The following is a 19397-nucleotide window of genomic DNA, read 5'->3' as shown; positions in this document are numbered from 1 at the left end:
ATTGAGGATACTACAAACAGTTGTTTAAGACATTAATATATAGTACACCACACAGTGGTGGGACAAATTATTAGAACAGTAGTATGTTCACCAGCTAAAAAAAAATGATTTTAAGTCAATTATTTATATCTTTGACTGTAGTGTGTCAGTATATCAGTTAACATTTTCAAACATTAATTTTGACATCAATTGTAATAATCCAGTGAGATTTATAGCAGCCAGTGCTCCACACAGATATCTGATCTCACCATCATCAGTCTGTCTGAGATAACATGAAGAAACAGAACAAACTGAGACAGACTCAATCCTGAAGAACTGTGGCTACATCTCCAAGAGGCTTCAAGAAAATACTGTTAAACGTTTTAGGCGCTTTTGTAAAATGCGGTAAAATAAGGATGCTGTTAAAAATAATTTCATAAATAAATTTGCTTTATTAACTAACTTCACATTCAAATCAACATTTGGTGTGACCATCCTTCGTGTTTAAAGCAGCTTTTGCCCTCAGTGCACTTGAGCATAGATTCTCAGGAAGCTTTGCAGTTATGTTTTCCAGAGTAACATAACGGATAATGGTTTTCTATTTGAATATATATTAAAATATAATTTATTCCTGTGATGCAAAGCTGTATTTTCAGCATCATTACTCCAGTCTTAGGTGAATAATAAGCAGTATTCTGCAGTGTGTGTATGATAGCATAAATATGTGAATAGAGAGCAGATGGCATTTAAAATAAAAATTACATACATTAACACCCTGTTCTGGAAAAGAAAACACCAAAAAAAACAATCATTTAAAAATGAACCTATTCATGTTTTCTATTCTAATTATTTTCATATGTTCTTCTCACCAAGTGAAAACAAATTAAGAAAGATGTTTTCGAAGCTACATATGTTGTGTGTTGTATAAATAAGAAGTTCTCTAAAATAGCAATGCTGTTACAATAAGTATTAAAATAGCCAACAGAAAAATACTATAAAACCATTTTGCTTCTCAGGAAAGCCATAGATTGTCCTTAATTAACTTATAATGTACCAAAGACTCTTAAATTTTAGGCTGCATGTGTCTCTCAGCATCCCTGAATGTATTTTCAATAGCCTTTTGGCTTACTTGTCCACTCAGTCAGCCCTGCTCCAGAGAGACATGCCATCTTGCAGAGTTGCAATCATGTTGCTGATATTTTCCACTAAACTACGAGACTGGACTGATTTAAATGAGTTTGGTTAAAGTTTGATGCTGGCTCTGGGAGAAGGTCAGGGCAGACGGTGGGCGGGTCCCAAAGGCGGCTTCAGCCAATCAGAGAGCAGTGATTGATTGCTCAGCTGTCAAGCGTCCTTCAGTGCGGCGCTGTTGAACTTCGCTGACCGCAAAACAAGCGAGAAAAACTCCCTCACCGCGACGAGCCCCACCGCGCGTGGATTTTACAAGAGCGGGAGACTGTACGATCCTTGGCAGTGTTCTGAGACTGTACAGTCACTTTCGCCCTGCGAGTGGACTCTGCTGCATTTTTCACGACCAGTTTTGCCTCCTTTTCTGTGATTTAAAGCGAGCGTCTGCGGGGGTCTGGAGCGCGTCCCGTCTGCGCAGAGATCGCACTGCTGTTGACCTGCGGGAATAACGAGGGGACAGAGAGATGACAGCGGAGAAGGAGAAGAAGAGGTGAGTTTGCTGTGAGGAATGTATTCTTCTGTAGACAGCGCAGTTTGGGTTTAATGGAGCTGCAGCAACAAGTGGATCTGTGTGAAACTCAAACGCGCTGCGCACAGCCAGAGACACTTCACTGCGCACTCCGACTAACAAGAAAGAAAGACAGAAAGAAAGAAAAGTGTCCTATATTCTTTGTCATGTCGAGTCTGAGAATGGTGCATCTTGTTAATGTTATATAGTCTACTTTTAATTCGAAAATAATGAACGAATCAACTAATATAGGCTACATGAGTTACTGCACGAAGACTATTAGGCTACACATTTCCTTACTGAATATTGAAAGTATTCAAAGTAGCATAATAATAATTTGTAGGAATGTGAGAAAACGTCATAAGGTTTATTTATTTATATTATGTTATATTTATTCGTGGATCCTTTATTATTATTATTATTATTATTATTATTATTATTATTATTATTTCAGAGATAAATAGTATAGTCCTGTTCTGAAATCAGTTGAAATCATTTACCTGTGACTTTATTTTTAAAATGCAGGAGCATAAAATTCTGTTAATATTCTCCTTTTTTATATATATATATAAATTTGAACCTTTTATAATACTAATACTAATAATTATTATTATTAATTATTATTGTTGTTCTTGATTATTATTATTATTATTATTATTATTGTTATTATTATTATTATTATTATTATTATTATTATTATTATTTATTAAATCAATTTTGAAATTGTTAATAATAGTACATTGTAAATACTTATAAATATCTTCATCGTTACATTATTTTTTTTAAGTCAATTTAACATATATAATTTGTTTAATATCTACAAAATTGTATGAGTTTTCAGTGAATTGTCTTTATTAGTAATTAAACAGAATCTGGAATTTATGACTTTGGCGCCACTTTCAATTTCAATTTCAATTTTTAAGGTAGCACCACATTTAAGGTAGCAATTAGCTAAACTTATTTTAAAAGTTTATATTTAGTAGGTTAAAGTTTATTACAGTGAGCAGGATTTAAACACTATTTATCAGGCACCATGTTAATAGGCTATAAAATGAGCTATATATAGTCTGGAAAACTCTGGTAACTTGGAGATGTCATGTAGAAATATATCTGTGAAGATTAAAGACCATCTGAGTGCTAATGAGAGAATAATAGAGAATGTGTTTGTGTGCGTGTGCAACGGCTCTGAGAGCGCCTTGAAGTCTGCCTCATCCTCGTGACAATTGTTCCCTAACAAGCTTTCTGCCCTTTATCTAATGAATCTCAGAGTGGCAGAACATAACCAAACATTGCTACTAAACTCAGATCAAGAGAATGTGTCTCTACATTAGCGTGGCTGATTCAGAAAGAGTGCAAAATCTTTAACCTCAAGACACAAGACGGTGTGTGTGTGTATTTGTTTGTCTGTCTATAACGATCCCATATGTTTTAGTGGTTTACTGTTGGTAGGAGAGAGATTAGATCAACCCCGACATGTTTTATATAAATTTTGGCATGTTTTGTATTCATGCATGTTGTGTAAGATAGCCAGAGTCCCCTTTCTTGGCCTCATCTGCATTTCATAAGCTTCAGTAGATTGTAATGATCCACCGAAAGGAATTTTTACAGAAACTGTTTTCGTTAGAAACATTCACTTTTCAAAGTTTTCACAAAACAGAAAGTAGCATATAAAATAGCAGTTATTCTAAATGAATTAATAATCAGCGCTCAATGTGACAGTGTGCTGTGCCATCAAAGAAGTGCGAATTAAACCTCACCATTCCAGTCAACGGTTTTTGGCTCCCTGTCTCAACCAGATTCATTCAAAAGTTGGTGCATCACTGATATGTTTTATCAGAAGTGCTTTGTTGTTTGTAACTGAAAGTTGCAACAGAATTAAGCAGGACTCTAATGAAGTCATTAGTGAAGTAGTCATCAATGTTTAGACTGAGTGTAAAGTATTTGTGTGCTTGTCAGTAGGGCCGAATTGATTGTTGTAGCATTATAATTCACGCAGGGTGGCTTTTTAATGGTCATTCTGGCTATTTTGGCTCATCATTTGTTGTAGTTCTCTATTTCGTCAGCCTGAATCACCAGGCTTTGTCTCCCTGATTCATTCTGTGCCTGAATTCGGTGCAGTGGCTCATTTACGAAGAGAAAGGCTGTGTTTTGTGATGGGCTCTGTTAACTCCCTCATGCTGAGAGCTGGCCATTAGCCTGATCTAACTTGTGTACTCTTTCAGAGCATTGTTCTGTGCCCTGCTGCAACATAACCGCTTACCTGCACCTAGTTACCTAACCTGAGATTGGAGTCTGAGGGACGAATTTACTAAATCGGGCCAATTAGCATGAGACCACAATATGCTTTTTCATTGCAAATTTTTAATCCCAAAAGAGGGTTTTCGCACACAAGCTGTTAGGAAATCTGCCCCTAAAAATCTTCATTCCAAGAAGAAAGTTGCTGACCTTGTATTGACAACTTCCAAACCAGACTCATTGGAAAAAAGTGGCTGTGATGAAACTTCTGCAAAATGATCTTGCTTCTGCGTTTGAAAACATCGTACGACACACACACAAAACTCTACCCTTTAATTTGCTAGTGTGAGCAAAAGCAAATGTTAAATAAAAAGAAATAAGAACTTATTTGTTGAAGCAGCTGTCATTTTAGCTTGCTTCCACAAGTGTTTGAGCCCTTGTATCGTGACTCGTGTTTCACGGCACAAGTGCAGTGCTTTACCAGGTGCGCTTTCAAGCAAGTTTACTATGTTACAAAAACCATATGTATCTGATTGTGTGATGCAAACATCAAAGTGCATTTGTTTACAAATCATGCACACTGGTAAATGTGTTTTAAGGTTATAACTTCATATTGTCTTTATTATCTTATTATCTATATTAATCATAATTGGTATGAAAGGGAATTAAAGGTTAGTGGTGTTTTACTGCTGCTGGTGCTCATTTCAGCTGGAAACTGCAGTGAATTGTATGTAGTGGTATGATTTTGAAGTTTTCTGAAGTGTGTTCAGGAAATGTTTTTCCAAGAGCCTCAAAGGTTGGTTTTGTTCCATCACTTACAGTTTCTGTCAGCCTCTGGCCATCGCCTCGAGTAGCTTCAGGGGTCTCACAGTATTTTGCAATGATTTTGGCTTGTTCTGTGTGTGAACTTTCAGAATGGATTCAGACCATCTTAGAAATGTGTTGTTTATAACATCCTTTGTGATGTGATACAACATGCTTGCGATTTTAATAATATGAATATATTTAGCCATTGTTATTATTATACTAAACAAATGGTTTACAAATACAATGAGACACACTTGACCCTCTTCCTGCTGTCACCATATACTGTACATCAACTTATACGACATTCAAAAATCTGTGATTAGTATTTAAAAAAAATAATTGGTAGATTTTTGAACAATCACATTTTTGTATTTTTTACAACACTTTGTAGGTTTTTGAACAGTCTCTTATGCTGAACAAGCTTTTTTGTGGAAACATGATGCAATTTTGTTAAAAGGTTCATAAGAACAGAATTTATTAGAAATTTTGTTGTTGTTTCAGAACAATTTATACATAAAGGTTTTAATGCATTTTTTATTTTTATGCATCCATGTGAATTAAAGTATTCCTTAAAAAGCCACCCTAAGTTAAAAAAGTGTAGTTTTCATTTATATATATACTTTTTGTCCATAGAATTGTTTCGAGTTCTTAAGTATGATGCTTTCTTACATTCAAACTCTTGTTAGTGGACTCAAACTCTTTAGTGCCATTACTGAAAAAAAATCCTTACAGAAGCCTCAATATTTTTCATATCAGAATGTTTTTTTAAAAGTAGGTCTATATGTAGATAACTACCGCTGTTTTGTATCAGCTGCGTTTTATTCATGTTCTTTTTTTAGTGCATTGCCATGATTGTAACCAACAATATTTACAATACTGCAAAGATGGTTCCTCTGAAGAATCAACATTTAATCCCTTTCAAGAGCATTTATATTGACATATTTATCAGATATCATCAAAAGGCTGCAGGCTTTAGCGCATGCTTTCTATCTTTTCCTCTTTGTGTCATTTGTTGGTATCAGCGATGGGTATTTGAGTAGGACTGATGTGGGCATTTAAGACCTTTGTTTTCACAGGAGAATCCAAGATATGAGACTTTGCTGGAGACATTAAAAGAGCCTCCCAGCTGTAGGACTTGTCTAAACAGAAATGTGCAGTTTATTGTGACAGGATCTCTAGAGAGGGTCTGAATGGAGACTTCACCGTCCCACCCTCGGCTAACGGCAGGGGTGCGAGGCACTGCTCTCGGTCTGGGAGCTTATTTTCTCCTTCTCTTTTTCTTGTTTTTCTCCCTCTTACTCCAATGGCTCGGCTTGCCTCTGATTCCGTATCGCTCCCATCTCTTCTTTCTTAAGGCATACTGATCTTTACCAGTGTTTTTCCACTCTTTAGCTCCTCCAGACCACTGTCTCCTGTCGCTTCCTGTTAGCCAACCCCGTTCTTCCTCTTGCTGCATACTTCACTCACATCAATTTCTAACATCAGCTGCTTCCAGATGAACTTTACTCTCATTACCCTTGGTTGGTCCCCATCACTTAACTACGTCATCGGCAATCACAGTAAACTTTGGCCCCGATTTCCTATAATTGCGTAGAATTCCTGAAAATTTGATCTATGAGTGAACATGAGTGTGGCAGAATTGGAGGCTCGTCTGAATGATCCGTGTGTAGTCGGCTCTCTCATTTAACCTGATGTTTTTTGTGTGTATAAATTTGATATCAGGCGATATTGTTTATAAAAATCGATTTACATTTCCGTCATTCCGATTGACATTGTAGCCAACGATGTTTGAAAAGCCACAAAAAATGGAAGATGTAACATGCAGTAAAAATCTGTGGCATGGTGATAAAAAGCAATATAAATCTACATTCATTTTCATTAAAGCATTTCAATATATGAACAGTGTTATGATGCTGAAGAGTTTGATTCACTGAAACTCTTTTAACTAAATGCATCAGACTTTTAAACTATTTCACAAACCCTAAAGAAATAGAGTCGCTGAGGCAATATTTGCAATAAAGTCAACTTTTGATCAAAATGGTCCACTTCTCAAAATTCATTGAATTCCTGATTGACCAAATAAAGTCTAGGCCATCGTAAATAATCAGGTTTTGGAAATATTATAATTTATACATATATTTCTGTAATTTTAATTTATATAATTACATCTAGAACCATACAGATTATTTTAAAGATTAATTATATAACAATTATTATTATTATTATAATTATTTTATACTAAAATTGTGTAATTGTCCAATAACAAATATGAATAATGTTTCAATTCCTGATCAATTTTGATAATTATAAAAACATAATTAATAAATATGAATAGTTATGTATTTATGTGTGTGAATATATATGTATGTATGTATGTGTGTTTGTGTGTGTGTATGTGTGTATGTGTGTATGTGTGTGTGTGTGTGTGTGTGTGGGTGTATGTGTGTGTGTATGTGTGTGTGTGTGTGTGTGTGTGTGTGTGTGTGTGTGTGTGTGTGTGTATGTGTGTGTGTGTGTGTGTGTGTGTGTGTGTGTGGGTGTCCACTTATGTTTTGTTTTGTAATATAAATATTTTAAAATATATAAAAGACAAAAAAAAGTGTTGAACAAGAGCATCTACTCAGTAAAGTGGAAATATTTGTAGATGGATCTTATCAAAGCAACATAATTTCATATCCAGACACTTGCACTTGATTTTCATATTTAAAAAGTTTTTTTTAAATGCTTAAAATGATACACATTGGATGCTATTTTTAGAAATCTGCCAAATGATGTCATTTATTATTAATACACTGTATATGAATATTACAAATATTTGAGTATTGTTAATTCTGAATCCTCTGGAGTGATGGTGAATGGATAAGACTGATGACGCTGTATTATTGAACCATGCGTTCAGTCTGTATTGTGAAAAGTGCTGTAAAAATGCACATGAATTGAATTGAAGCGTGTCGCGGTGTGGGCTGTGTCTGTGTGCGTATGTAAGTGTTGCCATCAGCCAACGTGGACCCCATCCATGATCTTCTGTCTCTGGTGGAGAGGGTTGTGCCGGCGATGCTTGTTTGGTTGAGTTGGAGAACGTTCTGTTCCAGACGATCAGAGATTAGCCTGGACCACATTGTTCTCTGTTTGTGTTTAGCAAGATGCCAAAACGACAGGAAAGCAGACTGTAAGCAAGCTTTGGTGTTTGTCATTAGAATGAGTGGTCAGGCACCTGCGCTTCACTTCTGTGTTATACATTAACAAAGCCAGACTGGACTTGTGTTTACAGCACATGCTATATCTCCATTGATTGTACTGAATTGAAAAAGGTAGCAAAATGCCATCCATCATCCAAATAATGAAGTCCAAGCTGCTTGTTTCATTACATCGGGACCAGATCTCTTCACTGATGTATTTACAAACAAGTAAAGGAGAGAGAAGCCAGGACAAAGACTACTTCTTGTGTTACAGTTTAACTAGATGAATTAGATTTAGAAACTTAAAGCAATCGCCAAATAAATCAAATGTTAAATAAAGTTTTTTAAAAAATGTACTACAAAATATACAGTACAAATTAATTTCTATGTTTTACTAATACAAAAATATATGAATAAAATATAACAAAATATATATTTTTAAAATGCATAATATATCTGAAATTTGTTATTATTATGTGTATAGTGTCCAATAACCAATATGCAATTTGTTTTTGTTGTTCACTTTTTTTATTCATGATTTTGACACTGTAATAAATGATCTTAAGTCTGTCAGAGAATGTGCTGACAGAATATCTTCTTTTTTGTGGGACTAGAGTAGACTCTCCCTTTAAAAGGTGAAATGAGCTTGCAGCGCTGCACCTTGCACCCTGTTACCCATCCACTGTTTGCTCTGTTCACAAACACTCCAGGGCCTGGGGGTTTGTGTCTGGACTTTTAGCATCTGGCTGCTGTGTCCTAAAGCATGAGCTGTTTGTTATGAAAATAGTTATGTGACAGGACAGCAGATGGCTGCGGCGACACTTCTAGTTCTACCTGAGGCTACACTGACATATACTCCCAATATGATTCAAATCAAGCACTGAGACTGCTGTACTACAGTACAGACCTGTTGTGACATTCAGTCAAACTACTCTTTTTTTCACTCATAAATAAAACTTCTGTCATCATTTTCCCTCATTTGATATAAATACTATAATTTTTTTGTCATTTAAATTTTTTAAATGTTTTTTTTTATTATTTTTTATTAGTTGTTTCTATTATTTTATTTTATTTCAGTTATTTTAGTACTTAAATTTAAATAAATATTTTAGTAGTAAATCTAAATGAAATTTAGAAATGTTAGCTTAAATACAAACAATGTAAAAATGGTTTTAATATATTTTATTTCAGTTAATGTTATTTTGTTTGTAATAAAAAATATTTCTGGTTTTAATTTAAGTTCACAAATATTATTTAAAATTAAACTGCATGAAAATTAAATAATTATTTTTCCGTTTATGTCAGTGCACCAGTGTTGTTAGCATCTAAAACTATAAAAATACTTTCTGGTAATAAAAAAAAAACAAAACAAAAAAAACAATTATGGAATAAAATAAAATAAAAAAAACAAAACAAACAAAAACAAAAACTAAACCTGCACCACTTCTAAAAAATGTTTTATTACTGTTAGTTGATGGGGCAACATTTCTAAAATACATTTTATGAAATGTATTTTATATGAAAGTACTAAAATGTAAGTTATATGAAAGTACTAAAACTGCGATAAAAATAAAACTACATTAATTAAAGCACATAACAATATTACTACCACTGCAACATTAACTCATATGAAAACTGAAAATCTAAACAAATAAATGCTAAATTCATAATTTTGATAAATACTGCAATAGCATATAAAACACCACTGTGCACTTTCAAACCAGACATATCACAAGTTTGTATTATTCATGTTCATTGAGAATCTGAATCTTGAAGTGAATTATCACAGATCATGTCTTGAATTTGATATTTATTGGCTGGTCAGAGATGTGCAGAAGGCCAGCGGTTAGCACATATGATCTGATACAATGTCCCGTTCTGCCTCTCTTTCATCACGTCCTGTCTTCTACACTGTCACCTGTAATGCAGTGAACTTAAATAAAATGAAAACGATTAGTGAACTGCATCACTAATCATTAGTTTTTTTTTACCTGTTGTTGGTTGTATTCTTAACTCTGATGTAATGCGATGTAAACATTTGTTTCTGTTGAATGTCAATTGCCGCTAAGAAACATATGCATGGTGTGCTTTACAGGGATCATTTGAAGTTACGTCTCGCTTCAGTCATGCACCATTAGTGTCTTGCAACTTTGAGTTTCAAAGTATGTTCTGATGCTGACTAAGATATGGTTGAGGTGAAGGTTGTATAATACACTGTTATGCTGATGGGAGAATCAGTTTTATGCATCAGGTCTCACATATGAGGAGTGGATTGTGATGATTCATTGTGCAAGTCTAACACTGCATCACTGCTGGATTATCTCATGCTAGGATTTCCTTGAGAAAAGACCTGCATCCACAGACTCGAGGGGGATTACTGTGACAGCTGTTCCTTTAAACTGGTCTTATGGTTTATTCTCTGCTTTCAACACATACTTAACCATTTTTAGGTTTTTAGGAATTTAATTATCATTACAAAGCCTCCTCAGTTCAATCCATATGAATGTGTTGTATTATTTAATCGTCTGCAAAATAATTTTGTTTATTACCAAATTTGATTCTGATTTAATTACAGTGTATAAATATATGCACAAATGTTCAAAAGTTTAGGGTTTGTGGTTTGTTTATTTTAAGAAATTAAGACTTATTTAGCAAGGATTTGTTAAATTAATCAAAACTTACTGTAAAGACATTATAGCTACAAAAGAAATACATTTCAAATAAATGCTGTTATTTTTTATGCATTCATTATCTATTAATCAAAGAACCCTAAAAAAAAATGTATCAGAAATTTCCCCAAAAATATCAAGCAGCACAACTGTTTTGAACATTTGATGATAATAAATATTTATTGGAAAAAAAAAACAGCTTTGAATCATGGGAATAAATTACATTTTAAAATATATTCACTTTTTTAAAATTGGTCATATTTTACAATATAATTTTTTCAAATATAACATTTTAAATTAAATCAGTTTTAATTAACAATTCCTGAAAGTCAGAAATTACAGACATTATTTATTAATTTTTTAAGCATAATGATTAAGGAGGTCAGAGGATGCGTTAACTGAAAATTTCATTAATGGAATTTTTTTTAGTAGTGACGGAACTTTGTCAGATTACACTGAGAGTGATCTATCGTGATTAATAACTGTAGTTCCCACCCCTGTCCAGTTGGTGGCGAGGGATCAAGGGATCATCAGCTCCAAAACAAAAAGAAAACTTTCCCGATACGCTTGCTCTGCGTTTGATTACGCACAGGCGAGTAGACACTAGCAAAGCGAAGGAGATGATCAGCTCACGTGCACTGCTGCGTGTCTACAGCGATCCATCACACCGCATTAAAGAGCGGCAAAACGGTCATTGCTTGAATTTCCTAATAAAATAGACAGAATTTGAAATCTGAGACTTTGTTTCACATCAGAAGAAACAACATACAAAGCGTAGCCTATTGCGATTTATTGGACGGGAGGTGCACTATTCATTCATTCATCAACAGCATCTATCTATCCATATATTGATATTAAAATTGATCTTATATGTAAAATGTTTTATTACTTGATATAAAACCCTGTATTTATCTTGTATCAGTATTTATGTACAGTAGGTTGCTGTCACAGAAGCGGTCTGGACAGTGAAGGGCCCGCTCAGTGTGAGGCTGGAATAGCTGGGGGGACAGCGCTTAATTTAGTGCATTTCATGCAAGGCAAACGACCATTCTTCCAGTCATAAGGTCGCGTGTCATTGTTTGCATGCTTGAAAAGGTCAAGACTGCTTCGTCAGGTTTCGTGTTTGTTTATGGCTGCTTCCGTGCCGTGCGACTGTTTTATCATTAACCACATCTGTGAGCGCGGCCCACTGCTCCACCTGCTCCGCTCACCTGCTAAACATAGTTCAAGTCAGTCGCTCCGTTACGTTTGTTAATCTGTTTATTTGTGGCTTTGTTCGGATCTGAAAGTAGCTCACATTTCAGCTTCAGCTGCGTGACTTCAGGAATCTCATACAGTAGATCATTTGTCAAACTGAAATACAGTAGATAAGGTCCTCCTGACAGGTTGACGTTGTGCGTTAAGTGACTTTGAATTCTTGGTTTGGTCGGGACGGTTCAACAGCATGGGAATCTCACACAAATTTGGGAATAGTTAAGTTCACTGAACAAACTTTAATTGTGATTATTTAATTCAATAAGCATTTGCTTGCAAATAATACTTTTTTAATTTGACATTTGTAAATTATTTTATTTACTTTATAACGGTCTCTTCATTTCAAGCCGGGATAGTAGAAATGATTTAAACATCCTTTAAATATGTCCTCAACTTTAATTACGTTCTGACCGGCTGTGATTGATTTGCAAGCTGCTGCATTTTTGCTTTCAGTGTGAACAGACACAATACTTGTTGCTTCATGCCTGCTTAACGTTGTTCAGATTGACCAAAAATAAATAATGAAAATGTACTCACCCTCAGGCCATCCAAGATGTAGATAAATTAGTTTCTTCATGGGAAGAGATTAGGAGAAATTCAGCATTACATCACTTGCTCAGCAACGAATCCTCTGCAGTGAATGGGTGCCGTCAGAATGAGAGTAAAAACAGCTGATTACAATAATCCACTTGTGACTGCAGTTCATCAAATAACATCTTGTGAAGCAAAAAAACTGCATGTTTGTAAAACAACTCCAATCCAGATGTTTTAACTTCACAAAAATGATTCCAGCTAAAATATGTGTCTGTCTATCCATAATATTGCTTTCTTCAGTGAATAAGTCAACTAATCTGAATCAGGATAGAAATATGAACAAGTCCAAAACAGTTCTAAGAAAATATTGTGATGTTTTCATCAGCTGTTTGGACTCTCATTCTGACGGCACCCATTCACTGCAAAGAATCCTCTGGAGAGCAAGTTCTCAAATTTTCTCCAAATCTGTTCTGTTGAAGAAACACACTTATCATCTTGGATGAGTACATTTTCAGCAAACTGTGAACGGTTCCTTTAAGGTGCTGGTACCCTGTATAAAAAATATAAAAAAACATCTTTGTGCCTTCTGTTACCCACATGCTACATATAAGTTCCTTGAAGGTACATGTTAGTACCTAAAGATTACATATATTATTAGTATCTTTTGTAGGTCCCTATGATTTCTGAAATGTGGAAAGGCCGATGGAATCACAGAATCAAATCATTAAAATTTAATTTACTGTATATAAATATGTTTCATGATTTCAGTTAATTAGAAATGCTTTTTGATTAATACAATTTAATTTAACCATTAAGTTAGGGTCTATAAAAAAAAACAAAAAAAAACATTGAATTTGAATGGAAAAATGGAAAAATAACTAAAATTGAATTTGGAAAAAATAAATCAGGTTTCTTTTTTGATAGGGAACCACCACAGAATGTATTGAGAACCACAAACAATAGAGGATTTTCATTACGTTTAATTTAACCGCTGAAACCTGACATCTGGGAAAACAAGTAGGAAATTGAAACTTTCACACTTTCACCATTTGCCATATTTAGCAGTCGAGGCGGCGGGTTACATGTAATCTTTGGTGTGACAAAACCTCTGACAATAGCTATTCTTCAGGTCACAACCTGTTTTCCATTGCTGGTGGTGGTTTGGTCGTGTAGGGTTCAATCAGAGCCTGTAGACATCCGCGTCTGCTAAAGAGGGTTCACTAGACGGTTTCAGGCCCTGAATGAGCGCTAGATCTCCATTATTCAATGTCCTGCAGGATCCTCTGGCTCTGTGCACTAACAATGAAGCAGACTGTCTGGACTTCAGAGACCTCTGAAGGAGGGAATGAATGATGCTCAAGACATTAACTTTGAGTGCATATGATTGAATAATGAATGTATGGACTGCTTTTGTAAATGAGATTGTGTATGACACACTTGTGCTCGCAGCATCTGTTGAGTGGTGCATCGTGAGCTCTTGCTCCAGCTTTGGCTGAGTATGGATCATCTCATCCTGTACGGTTCTATGAAGAGAAACTTTTAGAAAAAAACTTCGGTCATTGAATCAACTATCAAAACAGTTAGAGTTATATATCTGAACATTTGACCTCTCTCTATATATATATATATATATATATATATAGCTTTTTTATTCCAAATTCAGAATGAATAATTTTCTTGTAGCTATTACATCACATGAAAGTTGTGGCAATAAATTCCACTGTCCGAAACCGTCCTAAAGGTCAATTCAAAGATTTATCACAACTTTGTAATAATATTTTGTTTTTATGTATCACAAGTTATGGAAATAAATTCCACTTGTCTTGGCTGTGTGACCGTGGATTGATGAAAGGGTGACTTCTGAACATCTGTAATCAGAGAGTTGACAGAGTTTCCAACATTCAACAAGATAAATTATAGCTCGTCATGGAACAGATGTGCTCTAATTTGGGACAGTATTTTTGTTTATTAAATCCAGGATGTAGCTATAAGTGATCATTCCCATAAGCACTTGAACCAGCCAGGAATGTCCCACTTGAGACCCGTCTGCTTTACTGACAGCATGGGCAGACGAGAATAAACCAAGCAATACGATGTTATAAGAGCGGCTTTTGCTGTGTCATTATTATTGGTTCATTCAGTTTAGCAGTTAAAGTTGATCAAGACACATAACTGTTTTGTTTTAAGACAAAATGCATTACTGAAAGGATATCTGTGTGCTTTTGTGTGTGTGTGTGTGTGTGTGTGGACTGATTCGCACCTGCCGGACACTGGCTCTTCTCCACTGGCTCAGTTTTTGGGCCTGATGTCTGAATCTGCAAGAGTGACTTGAGTTGAATGAGAATAAGAGAATAAGAAAGAGAGTTAAAGGCACAAAGAGACTGTTATTCTCTGAAACCTCACGAGAAATGGGTTGGGCATGTCTGTGTTTGTATACAGCAATGGAAAATATCAGGGTGAGTGTCCCAAAACTTGTCAACAGCATGTCAAGGTTAGCTGAAAATGACACTTACCATATTTTCCGGACTATAAGTCGCACTTTTTATCATAGTTTGGCTGGTCCTGCGACTTATTTATCAAAATTAATTTGACATGAACCAAGAGAAATAAACCAAGAGAAAATATTACCGTCTACAGCCGTGAGAGGGCGCTCTGTGCTGCTCAGTGCTACTGTAGTCTACACTGAAGACATAGAGCGCCCCCTCTCGTGGCTGTAGACGGTACAGTTTTTCTTGGTTCTTGGTTCTAAATAAATGCGACTTATAGTCCAATGCGACTTATATATTTTTTTCTCATCATGACGTATTTTTGGACTGATGCGACTTATACTCAGGTGCGACATATAGTCTGAAAAATACGGTAGTAATTATCGGTGAATCTCAAAAAAACAGATTTTTAGAAGGAAATACAAGAGTAAACGATGTATCTGTGTTTAGGTCTTTAAAAGCTTTTCTTTGCCATTTTGTCCACAAAATTTTTTATTTTTTATCTGTGGAAGTATCTGCATATTGCACAATTTCACTATTTTCTTTTCTTAGATTTTATAGACACAAGAAGTAAGTGTGATTAATTCAGCCGGTATTTCCCTGTTGTTGTGTGTTGTAGGTGCACCTCGGAGAGGCGTAAGGAGAAATCTCGAGACGCGGCGCGCTGCAGGCGCAGTAAGGAGACGGAGGTGTTTTATGAGCTGGCCCGCCAGCTGCCTCTCCCACACAGCGTCAGCTCACATCTGGATAAAGCCTCCATCATGAGACTGGCCATCAGCTACCTGCGGACACGCAAACTCCTCACCTCAGGTACACACTCACTCATCCACATCTGAACTGGACTGGATATTAAAAACACACACATGAAAATCTATTAGGTTATTACATTTAGAATACATGCAAAACTTTGAACATCACAGCATCGACAAAAACAACTGATTTCCGTTTTACTGCACTATTTTTGGTGATAAAATATTATAGATTTTCTATAAATCTGCCATTAAATCTAACGTTTATCAGCAAAATAATGATAATTTTATCTGCATTCATGTTAATTTTAACATTTTGTGCATCGCTAGTTATGAAGACTTTGAAATGTTTTTCTTTCACTATGTGGTCAAACTCATACAAACAAACGGTTAAAATAAAAATAAATAAATGAAATTATTATTATTACCATTTAATGTTATTATTATTATAGTATTGATTTGGCATTGACAAAATGTATCGATTTTAGTTTTAATAGGCATCACATTTGTACATTTTTAGTATCTTCTATTTATCAGTCAGCAGCCAAAACATGAAAAATAAAATGTATCTGTTTCAACCATAATTTAGTACTAGTACTGCAAATATTCTGAAAATGCTTTAAATTTACTATGTGTTACAACTTAACCACTAAATAATAATGATGATGATGATTACAACAATTATTATTATTCCAAAATTGCATGCATACAACTTTACATGCATAAATATTTATCTATACTGGTGATTTCAAGCATTTAGATTCAAAATGAATAGTATTAAGAAATCATTGAATTGTTAACATACACCTGTTATAATGTAGGATACATATATTGCTTTGTTATTTCATATCAGTAAAGTAAAATTTTCATAATCGAATCTGGTGGATCACAAAACATAGAGCAAAATCCTATTACTGCATTGACTGGTGCTGCTCATTCTGCTGTTTTTATAGAGTTATATGTGTAATTTGATAAAGGTTATCGCATGGTGACTCCTGTGTTAGTACAACATCACAAACCACGTCATGTCAAAGAAAGAGCCGTGTTGCAAATACACACTCAGCTGATAATCAAATTCTGAAGCTCTTGTTTGATCTCTTATCTGGGCTCACTGTCATTAGCACTGCACTGTTATGAGGAAATGTTTTACTCGTGATGTCAGGCTACATTAAAGTTACTGTTGTATTATACAAATGAGGAGGCGCTTTATGTTAGGACATAATTGCGTTAGTGAATATTGGACCTGCTGTAACCATGTCCGGCTTAATTATGTTTAGCTGTAGGTGCTAATATAACAATTCAAAGACAGCATGGGACAAATACAGCAATTTAATCAAAACCTACAGAGTATGTTTAATAATGGATACGGCAAGCTTCTAGAGATATGAATGTGTGTGAGTGTTAAAGGGATGGTTCACTTAAAAGTGATTCAAGTGTTATTATTTCTTTCCCTTATGTTTTCTTCTGGAAAATTATGGTTTGCAAATTATGGAATGCCAAGGGAGAAGTTAAGCATAATGTTGACAATGCTCTGGATTGTGATTCAAGCTGTAAAAGCACAGAAAAGCAACATAAAAGTATCATAAAGTAGTGCATAAAAATTGTGTGCCATTGGTATTTAAGTATCATTGATATACTATAGTTTTTCTTAATATTTTGAATTATTATATATATATATATACAAATTTTTTACTGTTATTTTAGTCATTTTATTTAGCACTTCAGGTTAAATTATATGTGAAGAGGTTTTTTTGTTTCCTAAATATTTTATTTTATTTAACATTTTTCAAGTAATGATTTGTAGTTATTTATATATTAATTCAATGATTTATTTAATACAAATATTTATTTATTTAGTTGCATTTATTTAGTTAATAAAAATAACTTAAAAATAATAATAATTTAATTTAGAATTTATTGCTGAAAATATTTCCCTCCTCTATAGCATTCAAATCTCATGAAAACATTATGCAAAATATTATTTTTTGTGGAAATCGTATTGGTTTTGGGCGACATGAGGGTGAGTATTTGATGAGCGAGTGCTCCACTCCAGTTCTTGTGAAAGTTTCTCAGACTGGAGCAGGTACAGCGAGAGTATGTGAGCGCGTTCGTGTTGTTTGTGTGTCTTTATTATAAAATTAGAATCTCCGGAAGCTGGACAAAGGAGGCTCTGCATTCAACATTCCATTTTGTGTTTGCACAGACACTAAAGAGGACAGGGAACACAATTAGTAACGCAGTTAGAACACAGAATAGACCTCAGTCCGGAGCAGTTGAAACACATTGCACCGTTGGACTTGAAGTGACTTGACAGTTCGAATGTTCATGCTACATGCAGAAATGTAAAGAGGGAGGGAGGGGAAAGAGACATTGAAAAGCAGCCCTGTCAGTACGAGATGGCACATCAGATAGTGTTATCAGCAGGTCTGTGAGCTGTGTGTTGGAAGCATGATTGGTGCTTTCTCTAAGACTGGCGCTCTCCATCTCAAGCCAGCCAAAACACAGGCCAACCCTGGCGCCACACATCCATCCCTCCTCCTCCTCCTCCCGCCATCACCCTACCTATGCTGAGGGTGCATGAGAAACACCTTTTACATAAGATCCCCAGTCACTATCCACTGATGCTTGCAACTGATTCGCTTTTTTTAGTTCATGGGCGGCTCGGAAAAAATGTTATGAAATAATCGATGTAATCTTGTTGAAATCAATGACTCAACGCTGATGCTGCAATTATGATACTTTACAGACTCATACAAATAGGCCAAAACAAAACATGATGGTTTCGTGTCATTGTGGACTGTATGTCATTTTAAGCTTGAAAACTATAGGCATGTTTACCAGTAAGACGCTCCAAGATACAGTTTCCTCCAGTTCATTCAGTTCAAAGTTCAGAGATCTGAGGTCTGTAGATGTATGTCAAAACAAGTTTCTGTAAGCTTTTTGTTTTGATTTGGTTTGGTTTTGTTGTTGCGTTTGGTTTTGGTTTCGTTAGTTTTTTTTGTTTAGTGTTTTTTTGTTTTGGGTTGTTTTGTTTTTTTGGATCAAGTGTTTTGTTTTCTGCTATTTTGTGTTATGTGTGTGATGTGTTTTGTTTTGGATGTTGTGTTTTGTTTTTTAGTCTTTAATGTGTGTTTTGTTTTGTGTGTTTATGTTTTGTGGGTTTTTGTTTGTTTTTAATGTGTTTTGTTTTGGATTGTGCTTTTAGCTTTTGTTTTGTTTTTCTGTTGTGTTGTGTTTTTTAGTTTGTTTGTTTTTGTTTCATTGTGCTTTACATTATTAATAACACCCATTACTTTTAGCACATATTATGTAAAGCAGAACATCCTGTAATCTTGATGGGCAAAAGTGTTGCCAGATGTTCTGCATGACCTTGAGATATCAGTAGTCATTATTAAAGCAATAAGCCCGTGAATCTATGGTTTACAGTGAATTTATAACAGCTAAGGGGCGTTGGTTATGCACAATAGAAAGCGGCTTATTGCTTTTATAAAACGGTTATTCCATATATGTAGTAAGGTTTCAAAGACTAAAACAGAGCAAATAAAATGTAATGATATTAATAAAAACAGTATTCTTCCACCAAACAATGTAGTTCCTCAGAAACAGCTGTGGGTTCCAACAAAGTGGTTGCCGAGCAACGCATAGAAGTAAACAAAGGTGGATGTTTCTTGTGTAATTTAGAACAGCTTTGAACCAATCAGAATCAAGGACCGGAACGATCTGTTTTATAACAATATTTCTAGCTCAGGTGATCACATGTGCTTGTAGATGCATGTCTATCAGCAGCAGTTTTATTCAGATTAGTAGAC

The 19397-nt window shown here is 34.9% G+C and overlaps 1 protein-coding gene across 1 annotated transcript in view; it reads left to right on the top strand.

Moving 5' to 3' along the window:
* The first annotated feature begins 1327 nt into the window (after nt 1-1327).
* LOC113057223 (endothelial PAS domain-containing protein 1-like) overlaps nt 1328-19397 on the top strand; it is a 35811-nt gene continuing 17741 nt past the window's right edge. Inside the window, exons 1-2 of the mRNA XM_026224452.1 lie at nt 1328-1657; nt 15459-15649. Coding sequence (XP_026080237.1) covers nt 1632-1657; nt 15459-15649 — 217 coding nt within the window. The 5' untranslated portion in view covers nt 1328-1631. The remainder of the gene's footprint in view (nt 1658-15458; nt 15650-19397) is intronic.

This window comes from Carassius auratus, chromosome 38 (assembly GCF_003368295.1).
Source record: "Carassius auratus strain Wakin chromosome 38, ASM336829v1, whole genome shotgun sequence".
Taxonomy (NCBI): domain Eukaryota; kingdom Metazoa; phylum Chordata; class Actinopteri; order Cypriniformes; family Cyprinidae; genus Carassius; species Carassius auratus.
Note: the sequence above shows the minus strand (reverse complement) of the source record. Positions and strands in the feature narration are given on the sequence as shown.